Source organism: Hydra viridissima, unplaced genomic scaffold (assembly GCF_058129835.1).
Source record: "Hydra viridissima isolate aposymbiotic clone 2 unplaced genomic scaffold, HvirCarnegie_v1 scaffold_11, whole genome shotgun sequence".
Classification (NCBI taxonomy): Eukaryota; Metazoa; Cnidaria; class Hydrozoa; order Anthoathecata; family Hydridae; genus Hydra; species Hydra viridissima.
In genome coordinates, this window is record NW_028324310.1 from 1,975,124 (window position 1) to 1,992,841 (window position 17,718).

At 27.7% G+C, this 17,718-nt stretch overlaps 3 protein-coding genes across 11 annotated transcripts; all 3 read right to left on the minus strand.

The window, feature by feature from the left end:
- Positions 1-1,189: 1,189 nt before the first annotated feature.
- On the minus strand, positions 1,190-8,147 carry LOC145191407 (armadillo-like helical domain containing protein 1). 8 transcript variants are annotated; one of them, XM_090066504.1, is made up of 12 exons: positions 6,782-6,974; positions 6,621-6,689; positions 6,239-6,314; positions 5,339-5,423; positions 4,712-4,797; positions 4,170-4,277; positions 3,785-3,977; positions 3,578-3,620; positions 3,340-3,403; positions 2,685-2,765; positions 2,443-2,565; positions 1,190-1,348 (listed from the first exon to the last, which is right to left on the minus strand). In XM_090066504.1, the coding sequence occupies exons 1-11, from the start codon at positions 6,964-6,966 to the stop codon at positions 2,476-2,478; spliced, it is 1,080 nt and encodes a 359-aa protein (XP_089922630.1). In that variant the 5' UTR covers positions 6,967-6,974; the 3' UTR covers positions 1,190-1,348; positions 2,443-2,475. The 8 variants fall into 8 exon arrangements, 6 of the variants coding, with proteins under 6 accessions (XP_089922630.1, XP_089922631.1, XP_089922632.1 ...); XM_090066505.1 differs by lacking the exon at positions 1,190-1,348 and having other exon boundaries at positions 2,238-2,565; positions 3,340-3,385; XM_090066506.1 differs by lacking the exon at positions 1,190-1,348 and having other exon boundaries at positions 2,238-2,530.
- Positions 7,031-8,475, minus strand: LOC145191409 (pseudouridine-5'-phosphatase-like). The gene is made up of 3 exons (XM_090066511.1): positions 8,364-8,475; positions 7,968-8,186; positions 7,031-7,630 (listed from the first exon to the last, which is right to left on the minus strand). The coding sequence occupies exons 1-3, from the start codon at positions 8,446-8,448 to the stop codon at positions 7,221-7,223; spliced, it is 714 nt and encodes a 237-aa protein (XP_089922637.1). The 5' UTR covers positions 8,449-8,475; the 3' UTR covers positions 7,031-7,220.
- A 1,068-nt stretch (positions 8,476-9,543) lies between these two features.
- Positions 9,544-16,455, minus strand: LOC145191253 (transcription initiation factor TFIID subunit 9B-like). Of its 2 annotated transcripts, XM_090066509.1 has the most exons (7): positions 15,998-16,452; positions 15,396-15,532; positions 15,192-15,323; positions 13,540-13,573; positions 13,074-13,159; positions 11,532-12,779; positions 9,544-11,313 (listed from the first exon to the last, which is right to left on the minus strand). In XM_090066509.1, exons 1-6 carry the CDS (start codon positions 16,155-16,157, stop codon positions 12,690-12,692), a joined length of 639 nt encoding a protein of 212 aa, XP_089922635.1. In that variant the 5' UTR covers positions 16,158-16,452; the 3' UTR covers positions 9,544-11,313; positions 11,532-12,689. The 2 variants fall into 2 exon arrangements, with proteins under 2 accessions (XP_089922635.1, XP_089922636.1); XM_090066510.1 differs by lacking the exons at positions 9,544-11,313; positions 11,532-12,779 and having other exon boundaries at positions 13,536-13,573; positions 15,998-16,455.
- Positions 16,456-17,718: the final 1,263 nt, after the last annotated feature.

The following is a 17,718-nucleotide window of genomic DNA, read 5'->3' on the forward strand; positions in this document are numbered from 1 at the left end:
ATTAAATATATTAAATAAATTAAATATATTAAATATATTAAATATATTAAATAAATTAAATATATTAAATAAATTAAATATATTAAATAAATTAAATATATTAAATAAATTAAATATATTAAATAAATTAAATATATTAAATAAATTAAACATATTAAATAAATTAAATATATTAAATATTTTGAACTTTATCTCCTTAAGTTTTTATCTCCTTAAGTTTCTAACGAAATAAAGTTCAAAATATTTAGCAAATATTCTTTTGAATGTGAAAAGGCCCCATTCAAACAAGCCGATTCGTTTTAGCAGCAAAGAGCTATTTATATAAATAAATTGGATGTTATTAACAGCAATTATACGACTAAAAGATATCTAATATTTATATCATCAAATTCATCATCATCATTTTAGTAAAGTAATAGAGAAATATTTATGGGAGCATAGAGCAATGACCTACCGTTATCTTCAAAACTGAACTAAATATGAAAGCTGACTGCAGCTGAGAGGGAAGTAGATTATACCTACTTGATTTATTTTTGCTTTCTTTATAAATATTATTTTCAGGATAAAAGATAATTATTAACAAGGTTTTTCCAATATTAGGAAAAAAAAAATTTATCACCAGCTAAAGGTCAGCGAGAATTTCTCATTCAGTTTGTTCAATTCGGAAGCCATACAAGTAGTGTTAAGATATGATAACTTATGTACAGTTCTGAATCATTTTGAAGATTGTGCAGCCTAAGGGCAAGATAAATGGGGCAAGATGAATTGTTTATCGTTCTGTCTATGTGAGTGGAACAGAACTGCACAATATTAAGAGACTGCATACTACAGTGGACATAGCAGCCAGGGAGTAAAAATTTAAAGTAAAAATTTAATACGATTCTACCATCTCTATTACACATCATGTTGAGATTTATGATACCTTTGTGACGGCAATCGAGACAAGGATAAAGAAGCTTTCTTTTACCTGATAGGTATATGAAAACTGCTTTATTCTTGTTCATTGCCTTTACGTCATTTAATGCTGCAAAAGTAAACGAAGGAATTTATTCCCTCGGATTCGCAAACTTATTAGCTATGATGAGTTTCTTTCTTTTTTGCGTAATAAGAAAAAGGCTCCGTTGATAGCCTTCATGTTAGTGGCATCAAACTTAGCCAATTAATGCTTGCGGATTTACTCTGGATTAATGTAAGAGATATTCGTTTCCTTGAATACAAATGAGAAGAGAAGCATAAAGAACACAAGTTGATGAAAAGATCAATGAGGAATTTAACCCTTTGCACTCCAGCCTAGTAATGCATAAAGGCTACCAGCAACTCCAGCACTATATTAGTTCCAAGTACATACCTATGATATAGATGAAAAATAGAGTCGTTTAAATAAAACAAAATTTTTATTTCTTAGTTATTTTATAAACAAAACATATTCTAATTTATATTATAAAAGAAAAACATAAATTTTATGACTTAAAATTTTTTAGAGTGTGATATCTTTCGAAACAATTAGCAAAACAACTATGTCGCCGTAGAGGCGACAGCGGATTTACTGTTAGCTTTTTCATGTCGCAAATACAGCGACAACGGAGTGCAAAGGGTTAAACATTTGGATACTTTAAACTTGCATATTGATTTAGTTTTTACATATAAATGGGAAACCGGAATTAGTTAAATACAGGGGTAAGTTGACACACTGCGTTTAACGTTAGAGTTTTCCACCAAAAATTTCCAGAAATCACGAAACCATCCTACTTAACTAACTTATCTTCTAGGGTAGTATCAGGGCAGTTAGTGCATGCGCATAGAAGTTGTAATGATTTTTTTTTTTTTTGGACTAATTTTGAAACTTTTGCAACTATATTACTTTTTCAATTCTAAAAAGGAATAGCTTTAGCTACAAGTAAACAAGTAGCCACTTTTGCAATTGCTGTCTCTGGCAGTGGGAATTCTATTCCGCCTTTTTTATATTTCCACGAGTGATGTTTAAAGAATATTTTTTAAATAATGTTCCCAATAGAAGTAAATGGGCTCCAAACCCTTTTGGTTGAATAAATCCCCAAAGATCGCAGTATAATTGGTCCTTTTAAAAAATACACAAAGTTGTGATGCATAAATGACAATGCACCCTGGTTCAGCAGCCGAAAACTCAAATAAGTTTTTCAGGTGCAATTTCAAGATGGATGAAATATAAAAACTCCCTTAAGTAACGCTACATAAAATGACAAAGATGAGACGAATGATTTACATAACAGCAAACTTTTCATTCTTCTCAATTATGATTAAAATTTACACAGAATTATAAAATTTAAATATTATAATCTAAATTTCATGGGATAACAGAATTTTCTAGAACTTTTAAAAAATGTCAATTAAAAAAAAAAATTTCCAAATAAATTGGTTGTCTCCTTGCGGTAGTTAAACACCGATAATTACAATAGCACTTACAATGAATTCCCTCACCACATGGAAATCGACATTTTAACTGTTTGAACTGATGATATCATAAACTGCAGGATCCAACGATTCTGATAACCTAATTTTTACATCTTCAAAGTTTTGAAAAAGATGCTGCAAAAGTGAAAACTCATCATTCAAATAAAATTCACACACAAAAAAAACAAACAAAAAAAAAAACAATAGAAAAAATTTGAAAAAATCGTTTGAACATCTGACAAATTTTGCGTTACCTTTAATATTTCAGCGGCATATTTTTGCCCCTCAAAATGTTTATCATGCAGTACATTCAGAAGACCATCAATAATACCGAACTAATAAAATTTGAAACAAAAAAATTATTTATAATTATGCAAAACTTGTTTTAATTAATATTACTGTTTTTGTTTGTAAATGTGCAAATGAAGGCCATGAAAGAGAAAATTCATTTCAAAATTTCAATCGACACCTCTTTTGTAAGGGAACCATCCACACCCCAACCCCTCATCTATTATTATAGAAACTTTGTTTTTCCGTTATTGGACCATATTTTCAATCCCCTCAATGGCCTAAATTCCAATTTAAGGGAGAAGTTTTTTAGTCATGTTTGTTCTGGATTAAAATGTTTTCTTTCTGCACAACCTGTTTGGGTTTGACATTGAATAAAATTTTTTTAGTCTCAACAATCTCGAACGTCCTTAGAGCCAGAACGTCACCTAGAGTCAGAAAAAAAAACATAATTACATGTAAGGCGGGTCCTTTTATGAGAGGTGGTACCAACTGAAAATTCGAAATGATTTTTTTTTTCCATACCCTAGTATGTATATACATCAAATACTGTAAGATTTTCTTAAAGCAATTTAAAAATGAGAATTACAAATATTGATTGAAAAAGAAACATTTTTATACCGTCAAAAGTTTCTCAGCAATTTTTGGTGAATCTTTTGCTAACATGCTAAAGAAGATGTTCAATCTATGAAAATATATATCATTTCCTAGCATGACTATAGCGCTACTCACCATAATTTTAATGTAAGAAATTCTAAATCAGAATGTTTAAAGTAAATAAAGATTTTGTGAAGTAAAAATTGCAGCGACAGCAACTAAAAACATATTTTTCTAAATATATATTTCTTTAAAACCTTACCCGATAATTTTTGCGGCAGATACTTGCTGAACCAATAATGGAGCTAAATGCAGCTTGTTAAATAACTAAGGTTAGTTTTTAAAAAGAATTCACAAAAACACCAAATAGGATTTATTATACTTATACAAGTTCTCCTTAAAAATTCATCTTTGTAGAAAAATTACTTTTTATGTCTGAAATGTAATTAGATAAACGCACACAACATACTAGCAATTGAACTGTTTGTTATCTTAACATCAGAGTTCAAAAGTGAAGTGATGCTTAAAAGGAAATCATCTTGGATACTTTCATAAGACACGAGAAATTTTACGAGATTACAAACTTCATAATGGACTCTCAAATTTGTCGAACCTAGTAAATTTAGGCACGGATCGATGACTGTCTTTGACACTGTGGTGGGCTAAATATTTTTTATTTCAATTTATTTTTATACAATCATTCACAAGACAAAAAGAAGTATTGATTTCTAAAAATTAATCACAATAATACAAATAATAACAATAGTATTAAAACTACTAGTAACACCATAACTAAAATTAAATGCATTATATTTAACAATAAATTACCAAGTTTTAGTTTGAACAGCGTTTACCTGCATATGCTGCAAAATTTGAGCTGCAGATATCTGTGCATCCGATGATGAGGACTTCAATAGAACAATCATCGTTTTAAAAATCTTTTTCTCATACTTAGAATTACCCTGGAAGAAACATAACAAATAAAACTCTCCGCTATAAATACAGAAAGTTCTCATACTTAGAATTACCCTGGTATAAACATAACAAATAAACTCTCCACTATAAATACAGAAAGTTCTGCTACACACTGCACTTTGTTTCTAGGGAATATTTTTTCCAGTACTTTTTCTACTAAATGCATTAAACTCATTTAATTCTAGCAACTTACTACACCACTTCAGCTATAAGCTCTTTTGGCATAAATTTTAAGTAATACAGGTATTTAATCAGCATTTAAGTTGATTCTCTCATTGATTGATCGAATTAAAATCAACTCTTACACTTTAGTTGTTTCATAGAAAAATGACAAAATTGAGTAAAATTTTAATTCTAAAAAATCTAAAATTTAATAAATCTTAAATAACGAGGAATGTAAATATGGTCAAAAATAACTTACAGTTGATAAATCTCTGAGCAGAGTATGACATGCTTCATGACACTGGTTTGTTGATGTTCCAAAGCATGCAGCTAAAGCTTCAAGCCCTAAACAAAAAAAAGATACTTGCAATACAACTCTTCACTACATTTCTGAAGAAAATTCCATATGAAAACAGTTATTAAACTGTGATCAAGCTTCATTGAAAATTTATGACAGCATTTATTCTATTTAATAATCATTTCATTTGAAAAAAATTCAAATGTCATCAAAGAATTAAGAGTTTTACAGCTAAAAGATTTTTTTTAAAATCTAATTTTTTTTTACAATAGTTTCTCTTATCCATTTTTAAACATTTAAAAAGGTCCACACAGATTAAAAATGTCAACCACATCATTTTTAAAAACATTATCTCATTTCAAAACTTCCATAAAATCTTTAAAAGAAAAAATGGAATAGGGACTAAATAAATAACAGTGATATTAAACAAAACTAATTTTTTATATCGTATTTTGGGAGGAGTTTAAGATTTACTAATAGACATTCACTGATCAAAATATATATTACATACTTTACTATTGTACAACAAAAACACAACCGAATAAAAAACTATTTTTCAAAATTATAAAATGACAAGAATGAATATACCATGACTTTCACATATGACTTCTTTGTATTTACGTCCAGCATTAGCAATTGTCAAAAGAAGATTTAGTGATTCAAACTTCCTTTCCTAAAACAAATAAGCATTAGGAAGCTCCTCAAAAATTATTTTTGTTAAAAAGAATTGAGCAACTAGTACCCAATGTTTTTTTGTTTCTCAGTTCTAATTATTTTGTCGTTAAATGTTTAATACATTTCTCTATATTTTCATTTATAATTTATCAGAAAAACTAATTCGATAATAAACTTGCTGCTAATGGAACCTAATGGAAAAATGACCTTCGGTTTTATTGTATGTTAAATTACCTATACTGTCATTAAACAAAAATACAAATATTTATATATTTATATATATATATATATATATATATATATATATATATATATATATATATATATATATATATATATATATATATATATATATATATATATATATATATATATATTGTAATAAAACAAAGAATACATTTATTTGATCAAAATTACTTTTAAATTAATCCCCATGAACTGCAGCATTGTACTTTAAAGTTGGAACAATTTTTTGATTTAAAAGCATTTTAGAGGCATTAAGTCACAAAATCTAACACACAACTGCTTCTGATAAAGGTAGAAAAATGGAACCTAAATCATTATTAAGCAGAAATTGAATGCCAATCTACTTTATCTGACATATTGCTTTGTTTTTGAACTTTTGGTAAAGAATACTAGTTCTTTATCTTTTTTTTTTAAGCTCCACTCTAACCTACATGTCTTGACTAAATAGAAATAGAAACCTAACCTATGACTAAAAATTTAATAATTTTATGAATTAGACAGAATTCAAATCTATTAGAAGCAGAGAATTTAAGTGTTTTGGTTGACATCAAATGTCTTAAGCCTTACCTCATTTTTGAGTGAAAGCATCTCAAGCAAAGTGCTTATCCCATCAATATCAATTAACTCTGTTAAAAATACGTTTCTAAATAACAAGTCATACTTTACTAAGGTAGTTAAAAAAAATAAAAATAACATTTACAAAAATTTTAAAAAAAGGCTTAGAAATGCTTTCAATTAAATGAACAATAAAAACATGATAGTTCGCAACGACAACATAGCAGTTTGGTTATAGAAAAAGAACTGGTTAAACATTTAATCACAAAAGTTATAACCATTGATTTAATTCTAAACAAAATACTAATTTTAATGGTAACTACCAGTAGACAGGTTTGCAACTAAGAATAACAACATCCTAAAGCTTCATTTATTTAAAGTAGTAGAAATTTACCCCCCAGATGCACAGATAAAGATATTAATTGCCTTTAACTGAACACATGGCACACAGCAGGTAAGATAGCTAGAATTAGCATGTTAAGCAAAAATGAGCACTGCTTTTTTACTTATACTGTTTAAAAAAAGTTGATATTCCTAAAGCTTTAGAAAAGATACGTTACTTTCCACCATGCTAGCAATCTACTAAAAAATAAATTTGGTACATTGGCAAAAGCATTTTCAAGCTCAGGTAAAGTCTTTCCTTTATTCTCTGCAATAACTTTCTTCAGTATTGTAACTCTAGAGTTTGTGGAAGAGTTGTCCCATACATTTAAAAATTGACGAAATTCATTTAGATTCATTATTGGATATTTTATAGCTATCTTCTTATGTGTTAACTTTTAACATTTAAAAAACTTTTAAGTATTAAAAAAGATTTGCGATACAAAAAGAACATCTACAGTGCTTTTACAAAATACAAAGGTTGTTTAAAGTTCAATCGGAATATTGAGAGGTATTAAATATCCTAAAGTGAATTTCCTATCAGGTATGTTACAGGTTTATTTAAAAAACAGGCTGAGTTGTGAACTAAATTTTTTATATTTTCAAAAACTATTTAGATATCATAAGGAGGAAAACCAAAATCTTCTGGTTTAAAATCCTCTAAAGATTTCAGCACTAAAGTTGGATTATGCTGACTTTCTTTATCCAATCTTTCATCTGGAACCATTACTACACCCATACCAGCTGCTTTGGCTGCAAGGACACCATTGGGTGAATCTTCAAAAACTAGGCATTTTTCAGCAGGTGGAGGGTCTGGGAACTTTGAAAGAGTCACAAGAAATTGATCAGGAAAAGGTTTGCCTCGCTTCACTTCTTTGCTATCTCCAAGTACAATAATAGGGAATAACTGAAAAAACTCTGTGTGTTTACTTGTTTTAATCATGAAGTCTTTGTAAGAGGTACCAGATGCAACTGCAACAGGAATGTTATGCTTTACAAGATGTCGAACCAACTTTTCAGCTCCTAAAAAGAAGCTGATTTGCTAAGTATACAAAAAAATTATTAATGAAAATTATATACTCTTAACTTAAATTTTAAATCTTTTGAAAGACTTTAACAAAGATACTGGTCTCTCTACAGATTGTTATTATATATTTTTGATGACTTTTTGATGACAAATTATGTTTAGTCAGTTTCTGGGTAATTAGAGGTGTTAGAAAAGAGTTGAACTGCTTTAACTATGCATTTGGAAGGCAAGTTTCTATCTAAAAACTGTTCTAAAAAACAATTTTATTATCATGTGCTTTTCAAAAAGCATATATTAACAATGATGTTTTTGAAGACTTTCTACTGAGTTTACCAGGTAATAAATTAGTATTTTTGAATAATTCATCTTTCAATACTTGAAGCTCTGCTGAAAACTGTTCTGCAACTATTGGTAGTTCCATAAGTTCTACAGCTTTTTTAGAGGATGCCAAACCAGGTTGCCCCATTAATTGAACCTTAATATCCCAAGTGAAGGTTTTTCCGTATTTAGCAGCAACTTGAGTCATTATCTCAGTGTATATCTTCTCTGTGTCTACAATCAAAAGAAAAAAACTTAAAGAATATCTGTAAATATAAATTAAAATAAAAACTAATTATAACTATAAATAAGAATTATCAACAACAATAGTAATAGCAATATTCTTATTCATAATTAACTTATTAGCTTTTAGATTCAAAACTAAAAACAGAAAAACTCTAAAAAAACTACCTAAAAGGAGTCCATCTACATCAAAAATAACATGTGTATATTTGGCTTTTACATTATTTTGCTGAACTAATATTTCTGACCCCATATTTGGTTTTTAACCTCAAAATGAATAGCATGATACTATAATAACAAGAGGTATCAAATAACAATCATAATGATAGTAACAAGAAAAAAGCATGAATTAATACATCAACACCATCACCATCACCAATCATCATCGTCATCGTCATTGTCGTCGTCGTCGTCATCGTCATCATCATCATCATCAATCATCATCATCATCATCATCATCATCATCATCATCATCATCATCATCATCATCATCATCATCATCATCATCATCATCATCATCATCATCATCATCATCATCATCATCATCATCATCATCATCATCATCATCATCATCATCATCATCATCATCATCATCATCATCATCATCATCATCATCATCATCATCATCATCTAGTCCGTAAATATTTAAGAAAGTTGTTTTTGAACAATAACATTAAAATAATGATAATGGGTGATAACTAAAAATTATCAAAACATCTCTTTAAAAAATGTGCTATTTTTTTGCTTTTCTAATTCCTTGTGTATTTTTTCCATTTTTTTATTTCCGTTCAACTCGGCAAAATTGATTCGCAGACTTGTAGGAGTTAAACTTGTTAAGTTAGGAGACAAAGTGCTGGAGTTGTTAATGTTCAGTTTTTTTTTCTATAACTTTTTCAAGCATTTTGTTTATTTTTTCCCGAATGAGTTGATCCCTCTGATTATTTGTTCTCAAACTAGCCACCAAGTTACCAAGTAAACAAAAGTACATCCATTGTCGCTTCTTTAGCATGTATTTCATCTTATTTTTGTTCACATGTATATTTGCTCCTAAAATTTCCAGAAGATTGATTATATAATTAATAATATTGAAGTATATTTGCTCCTAAAATTGCCAGAAGACTTCCAAAATTCTATGCTTAAGAATTTAAATGTCTAAATAAATATTATTTTGGGAGACATCTTATTTTAGTATAATAACATGTTTTGTTAATTATAACTGCCAAAATGACACAGGTTAAAGAAAAAGTTTGTACTAGTAAATATAATGGGTGATAACTAAAAATCCGGACAAAGTTTAAATGATTATAACTTCCTCATTTTTTAATATTTTATAAAAGTAAAAAAAGTATTTTACAGAGAATTATTTAATTTATTCAATATAATATTCAATTTGATTCAATCACTCCATTTCATCTGACACGGTCAATCAAACTCTTGGTGTGACTAACTGTTTTTTGGATAACATTAGGATCAACTTTGGTCAAACAATACTTAATTCTTTCTTTAAGTTGTGAAAGTTTTGTTGCTTGCCAATTATTCTTATACACAAGACCTTTCAATATTGACCAAACATTTTCAATGGGCCTGCATTCGAGTAAATTTGGCGGATTATCTTTTTTTGGTACAATTTCAATATTTTTAGCCTTTAAATATTCCAATACGCTTTTGGCATAATGAGCAGATGCAAGATCTGGCCAGAACACAGAATTATCATTTAAATGACGCTTTTCTATAAACGGGATAACTCTCTTTTGAACACAATGTTCTAAGTAAATGAACTGGTTGATAGTGTTGCTAGATTCTTGAAAATATGGTTTTGAGGTACCTTTGGGCAAAATAGCAATCCAGACCATTATTTTTTCTGGAAACTTCTCTTTTTGGCTGTATTTTAATTTGGTGGAGTCAATAAAGTATCACTGGAGTAGTAATTAGCATTTCCATTTATTGAACTGTGATTTAAAGTAAAATACGATTCATTGTCAATGATCCATTCAAAGTCTTGGTAATTTGCAGCATGTTCGAATTCTTAGCATCATTTGCTCATCTTGCTTTGGAATCTTTTGCTTTTTATATTATTTGATAGCAGACTGATTTCTGAGTATTTTATTCACATACGGTTGCAAAATACTGAATTTACAAGCTATTTGCCTCTGTGAAATACCATCTTGATGGTCAAACACGGTTTTAAGCTTAGAAACTTTACTTTTTGGCATTTTTTTGGCTATACGAACACTTCCAGGCTTTCTTTCATGTCCAAATTTGTTTTCAGCATGTTTTATTATGTCATAAATGGTAGTTCTTGGAATATTTTCAGCAAGAAAATGCTTTACTGTGTATGTTTTGACGAGATTTTTATTTTCCAAATAAAACTCATACACATTTCCGCTACTCACCTTCGTTTTTTTGATTCACCTTCATTTTTAAATGATTGATTCAAATACTTTTTATGTTTTTCTAAAAAAAGAATATGTGAGCTAAATAAATATATTTTAATTATTATGTATACTTATTTTAACACGAAGCAAAATTAACTTTAACTGTGTCCGGATTTTTAGTTGTCACCCGTTAAGATTTGTAATAAATGATTTTGAAATCAGCTTTTAACTTATTAATAATAAATAACAACAAGTAACAATTGTAGTTAACACTAAGTAGTAAAAAAAAAATTGTTTAAATTCCTAGATTTTTAAAAATTTGACTTTCCTCAAGTTTTAAAGTTTTGCACTTAAAAAACTGAAAGAAAGCGAAAATCCTCAGAATAAAAATCTTCTAAAAATTTAAATATTAAATTGGATTTTGCTGAATTTTTTTTATCCAGTATTTTGTGTGGAGCTATTATTACATCCGTTACAGCTGTTTTGGCTGCAATCACACTATGAAGTGAATCATAAAATGAAATTTCTCAGCAGGTAGAGGTCTGGAAATTTTGAAAAAGTCACAAAAGCTGGTTTGAAAAAGTTTTACCATGCTGTACTTCTAGGTTGTCTAACAGAATAACATAATGACACAACTTAGAAAACTCTGTAAACTTGCTTTTATTTTGAAATTTTTAAACTTGAAACCCAATGAAACAGCAGCAGAATATGTTTCACAAGATACTTGACCAACCTTTCAACTCCTAGAAATAAGGTTTCAAATTTTTGTTTCTTAGCACAATAGTAGGAAAAAAAAAAAAAAAAAACAGTTTTAATATATACAGAAATACAATTTATGTTAAAACTTAAACTTATTCAATAAAATTATTGAATAAGTTTAAGTTTTAATATAAACTTAAAACTTAAACTTATTCAATAATTTACACTTATTCAATAATCTAAGTTTTAAAAAATATCAAACCTCTAATTGGATCTGGTAAAGGATTTGTAGCTTTGAATAATCTTTCAAAACTTAAAGCTCTGCTACAAAATGGTCCACTGCTGTTGGTGAGTCCATTAGCTTAATAACTATTTGAGAGAGTAGCATATCTAGCTGCTTCATTAACTAAACCATAATACTCCTTAGTTTTCAGCAACTTGGTTCAAGATATTAATATATAGTACGAATCAATGTAAATGCATAATCTATAAAATGCAATATCTATGTAAATGTATATAATGTATATATAGTATAATATCTATGAAAAGAAAAAAGAAAACAGTAAAAGATTTGCAAGTATGGAGACTCCATACCAAGGAAATAATACAATGAATTACCCAAAAGAAGCCCACCCATATAAAATACTAGATGAGTATATTTGACAAGTGCATCTTTTCACTCAATTACTTCCTACCACCAAAATTGAACTCTGTTCTAATATCAACAGGGATAAAAAAAACACAACATTTTTGAGAAAAGTAATGATAAAGATGATAAACATTAAGCCAATGAAAAACATTTGAGCCGTTTGAGAAATGGTTTTTAATGATGTAGGGAAAAGAGATTCTATGACAACAATTTAAAGCATTTTTCTTCTAACCATTTGATGCTTTAAAATCTACATAAAATCTTGCTGATATAAAAAGTGTATTTAATAATGCAGTATAATTATAAAGAAGCTGAACTTGACCAAAAGATTTTTTTATAAATGCAACTAAATATAATATATAAATTACAAATAGAGCTGTTTAACTAAAGGGAGCATATTAGCTGTAATATGATATATCTAATCTAATCATCACTTAGGAGAAATGACATAAACCATGGATGGTGTAAACCATGAAAATTATTTATATATTTTTAAGAGCACCTTTTGTATGTTAAAAAGAAACAAAAACAATGAGATTTTTTTATTTAAAAAGAATATAAATATTAAGAAATAATAATGTACACTTTTACTGCCTACTATTAAAATCTCCAATTTATTGTTTTTACTTGATTGCCTTTTTTACTTGATTGCCTTTTAACACAACATTAATGTTTTCCAATAAGCATTAATACAAAAAGTTTTATTTGAAGCCAAAAAACTTCTTTTTTAATTTTTTATTCTTTTAATCCAATTAAAAGAATACAGAAATCTTAGATATCATAGTCTTCCTCCTCATCATGTTTGCGTTTTAATGTCATAGGAAATGAAATGCTTGTGTTACCCTGCTGAGTTCCGCTGCCCTAAAAACACCAAAAACTTATGAATTAAATATTAATGCAAATTGACATACCCCAACTCAGAATGTATTGAGAGTGATATTTAGCTATTATTGGTAAATTCAATTCATATCACAGCAAACTACTTGCAAAAGGTTTATAAAATTAAAATGGGCACCATATTTTAACTAACAAAAAGCAAATTTGCAAACTACAATAAAAAAATAAAATAAAAACTTCATGTAAAACAACAGGATGCAGTTGCAAGTAATTCTGTTAAGCTTATTTATGTAACGCTCTCTGTGAAAAAACAACTACCTGAGCATTAGACATTTGCTGAGGATGATTTAAAACTTGGGAGTTTAGATTGTTTGACATGGAAGATATCTTCATTGTACTTTTAGCTGATTAAGATAAAAATAAAATTGCATAAAACATCATCATCAAATAGTATACAAGCATCATATTTTTTAAACAATTAAGCTATGATAGTCTAACAGATTTTCTGATAAAATTTTAATACTAACATCTTAAACAGCAAAACAACCATAATCCAACTTTAAAAAATTGATTATTTCAAAACTAGTAAAAATGACGTTATTAAGACATTTATAAGAGTCATTCAGAAATTTTGAGACCATAGCATTTATTTGGTAGTTAGAAAGTTATTGAAGTAAAAATATACTACATTAACTGTTTCATTTTCTTAAACCTAAACTAAAAATATTATTATTATTACTTTTTACTGTTAATAAATAATTTTACAAATAAAACAATTACCTACTTGTTGCAATTGTTGATTTAATTCTTGGCTGCGTCTGAAAATCAAAATTTTATAAATATTAGTGAAATGTTTTATCTTTTATTAGTTTTAGTTAATATATTGTCTTTGTCTTCTATTTCTTTTATAATATTTTTAATATGTCAATATTATAAAATGTCTTGTTAGAGATTTAATTAAACCCAATAAACTATATATACTTTACATATTATTGGAATCAATTTTGTTTTGTAAATTTTTTTAGGAGAGTTAATTAAAACGGCCGCTAGTGTAAAAACAAAATAAAATCACAAAAGCTGAAGATTTTTCTGTTGTGGACTTAAACAATATCTTTTTGAGGAGATTTGTAAAATTAAGTGAAATAATTGGGCAGCAAAAACTAACACAAGTGGAGGGTAAGATAATAATAATAATAATAATAATAATAATAATAATAATAATAATAATAATAATAATAATAATAATAATAATAATAATAATAACAATAACAATAATAATAACAATAATAATAATAATAATAATAATAACAATAACAATAATAATAACAATAATAATAATAATAATAATAATAATAATAATAATAATAATAATAATAATAATAATAATAATAATAATAATAATAATAACAATAACAATAATAATAATAATAATAATAATAATAATAATAATAATAATAATAATAACAATAACAATAATAATAACAATAATAATAATAATAATAATAATAATAATAATAATAATAATAATAATAATAATAATAATAACAACAACAACAACAACAACAACAACAACAACAACAATAATAATAATAATAATAATAATAATAATAATAATAATAATAACAATAATAATAATAATAATGATAATAATAATAGCAATGATAATAAATTCAAGTTATAAAAATTTGTTCTTTTTTCTATATAAATCATTAATAAAATACAATAAATTCCACACTATTTATCTGTTTTTTTTTCTAGACTTTTTTGCTTGATTTTTCCAAGATTTTGTTCAGCTTAATAGAATTTAAAATATTTCCCATATGTAGAATTGGAAACCTTTACACTTTACTTTAATGATACAATTTTAAACTGTAAATTTTCATTACTTCTTAAAAAAGTGTTTATAAAATTACTCTGAAGACAGTATTATACTTAATAGCTTCATCTTTATACAAAAATTTTAATTACATAACATATTGGCATTAATCTTATAGAAAATAAATGTTTCACTTTTTTGCCTTTAGCTGAAAAGAAACTATTATACTGTAATTAAGATTTCACTGCAATAGATTTGCCTTAGTGTTAGGATATAAAGAGGAAAACTTGCACTAAACTTTACTCATCCATATGCACATAAGTCCCATTAACTTATTACAATAAAAATCCATCAAAAACTCAAACAAAAAAAAAACTTGCTCATATTGATCATACAGATTTTAAACTCATTTTGCAATTTTTGGGGAAAATATCTTTCTTTCTTTAAAGTCCAAAAGGTTAGGAATCCTAACTTTTTTCAATTTGAAAAAGTAAAATAGTTCTGTCTTTTACACCTGCAATATATGACATGCCATTTTTACTTGCATTGGCCATAAATAAAAAAGATGTAAAGTTTTCAGTATTGTAATGAGTACTCTAAATGTATTTACATGTGTCTACCTTCTTAACAGTTTTGACTCTATAGTTGCTTGAAGTTAAACAATAACGCTCAGGTGGTAACCGAAGTCCACTTTTATCCGATATTAAAGGCAGGGGCTGTGAGTTTTTTGTTCTAGCAATCTCCAAAAGAAACTAAAAAACAAAAAAACTTTAAACAATCAAAAATAAGACAAATATCATAAATAAAAATTTATACAAATTAACCTCTCTGGGTGGTGGAGATGTAAATGAATGGTCAAGCTTCTGTGACACTGCTAACTTGATATCTTCTAAATTAATTGTTTTTCGATTTGCATGTAGTGAATAAACTCTGGCATCTTCAACAATATCTGTGACATAACCTGCACATATTATTGACATCAATTTTTAAATTAGGGAAATTATTAACACTAGTCATGTAATATAGATTTCTTTATAGCATAATACTAAGAATTACAATAACAACTTGGATACAGTTAGATCAGGTTACATAGATACAAGAACAAATTTTACCAAAAAAAACCAAAAAAATTTTTACAAAAAAATTGAATAGAAAAAAAGCATAGGAGCTTTTTTCTGAATGATAGTTCTATCAATTTTAATTGTGGAGTCAGTTAAGAGCATTTATGATTTATCTTCAGTTTAAATACACTAGTAGGTTACTTAAAATATATATGTTGCATAATAGGGCATAAATATTTATTACAAACGTTTAATACTAAGAGTATGACATGGTTTATATTCGGTTATGCATGGTTCATATATCCATGTGGATAAGTATACATGTATATTTATCCACATGACATATCCTAGTAACGAATACTTACGGTAAGCAAATTCAATCATTTGATTTATTATTCTAGGTTCATATTCGGTAACACCTAGCTCTTTTAAGATTGCTGCCATAACAAGCGCATCTTTTGGAGTAGTTTTAACAGGTTGGTTAACACTCGAGGAATCATTGGTACTGCTTTCATGCGTCGCCATTTTGTTTATTTACCAATGTTATACTCAAAACATGTAAGCAACGGTAACAAACGGCGAGAATTAAAGTTCGCTGTTAAAAATACACTGTTTTTATCTCAAATCTTACTCAATGTTCATTTTAAACCGCATACGGTGTGTTAAGGAGATATAAATGAATTATTTGTATCTTATTTGTTGAGTTATACAGTTGGGTTTTCAAATCAACCTTTAGATTAGTTCCCGTGACTAACTAAACGAATAATTTTTGAAAAAGCAATAAGTTAACTGAAATAGAAAAGCACCACTTTGAACCACACATGAATTCCTTTTTGTAACAAAACTAATTTACTTTTTTTCCCACAAAATACAACAAGCTGCTTTTTGAGCTTGTAGATTACAAATAAAGGATGATTTTTTTTCGGAAATATTGTTTTTTGTAACTTTCTTCTGTTCGTATATGTGATGCAATGGAAAACAACGAATGTCAGTTTTGGCAGATTTTTAGTTACCTCGTCCGCGTGTAGTACACATTATGCTAGTTTCTGTATTAACTGTGAAGCGTTCAGACGAGTTGAAGTAAGTGATTTTTAACAATAATCCTGACTATATAAAAACAGGGATTGTTACTCTGCTTCTGCCTAAAAAAAAAAGAATGACGATTCCAAATTTCCTTTACACCCTTCACACATCGTAGTGGAATTAGTTTACTTGAAAAAAAAAAAATGTTCACCAGAAACTGTTTGAAATAAAAAATACTTTAAAAAAAATGAAATAAAAAAAGTACTAACAACACTATTATTATTAAACTGTTTTTTTGTCAAAAAGTAACCCACGAGTTTTTATCACTTTTTTTGCGATCCGTGGCATCCAATTTATTAACTTATTTATTATTTCGGGTGTAATTGATAACCAGGATTCTTCTAATATCTGCCACAGGTGCTCTTTGGATGTTGGGCATTTTTGTCTGACCTTTCTGGCCAATTTTTCTCACAGTAACTCTATTGGGTTCAAATCTGGTGATTGGGCCGGCCAGGTTATGTTTTTGAGGACACCATTATCCTCTTGTTCCTTTATATAGTTCTTACATAATTTTGAGGTGTGTTTAAGGTAATTGTCCTACATAAAAACAAAACCACGACCAATAGTTCTTAAGCCAGAAGGTATAACATTGTTTTCTAGAATTGTTTTATATTGTTCTTTTTTCATAATACCCTCATTTTTAGCTAGGTCACCTATACCAGCTGAAGAAAAACATCCCCATACCATAACAGACCCACCACCATGCTTAATTGTTGGCACTAAATACTATCGGATCATTTTTTCTTTTGTTATTCTTCTGATGTAAATTCTACGTCTTTGCCCAAAGGGTTCAAATTTGAACTCGTCGGTCCATAGAACTTTTCCCCAGTCTTCTTTTGTCCAATTTTGGTAGTCTATAGCCCATTGTAACCTTTTCTTTTTATTTCCAATCCGTAGCAACGGTTTCCTGACCGCTATACGGCCAGAAAGTCCTGCTTGTCTAAGACGTTGTTTCGTAGTGGTAAATGAAATAGATTTTGAATGACTCCTATTAAAGCCTGAA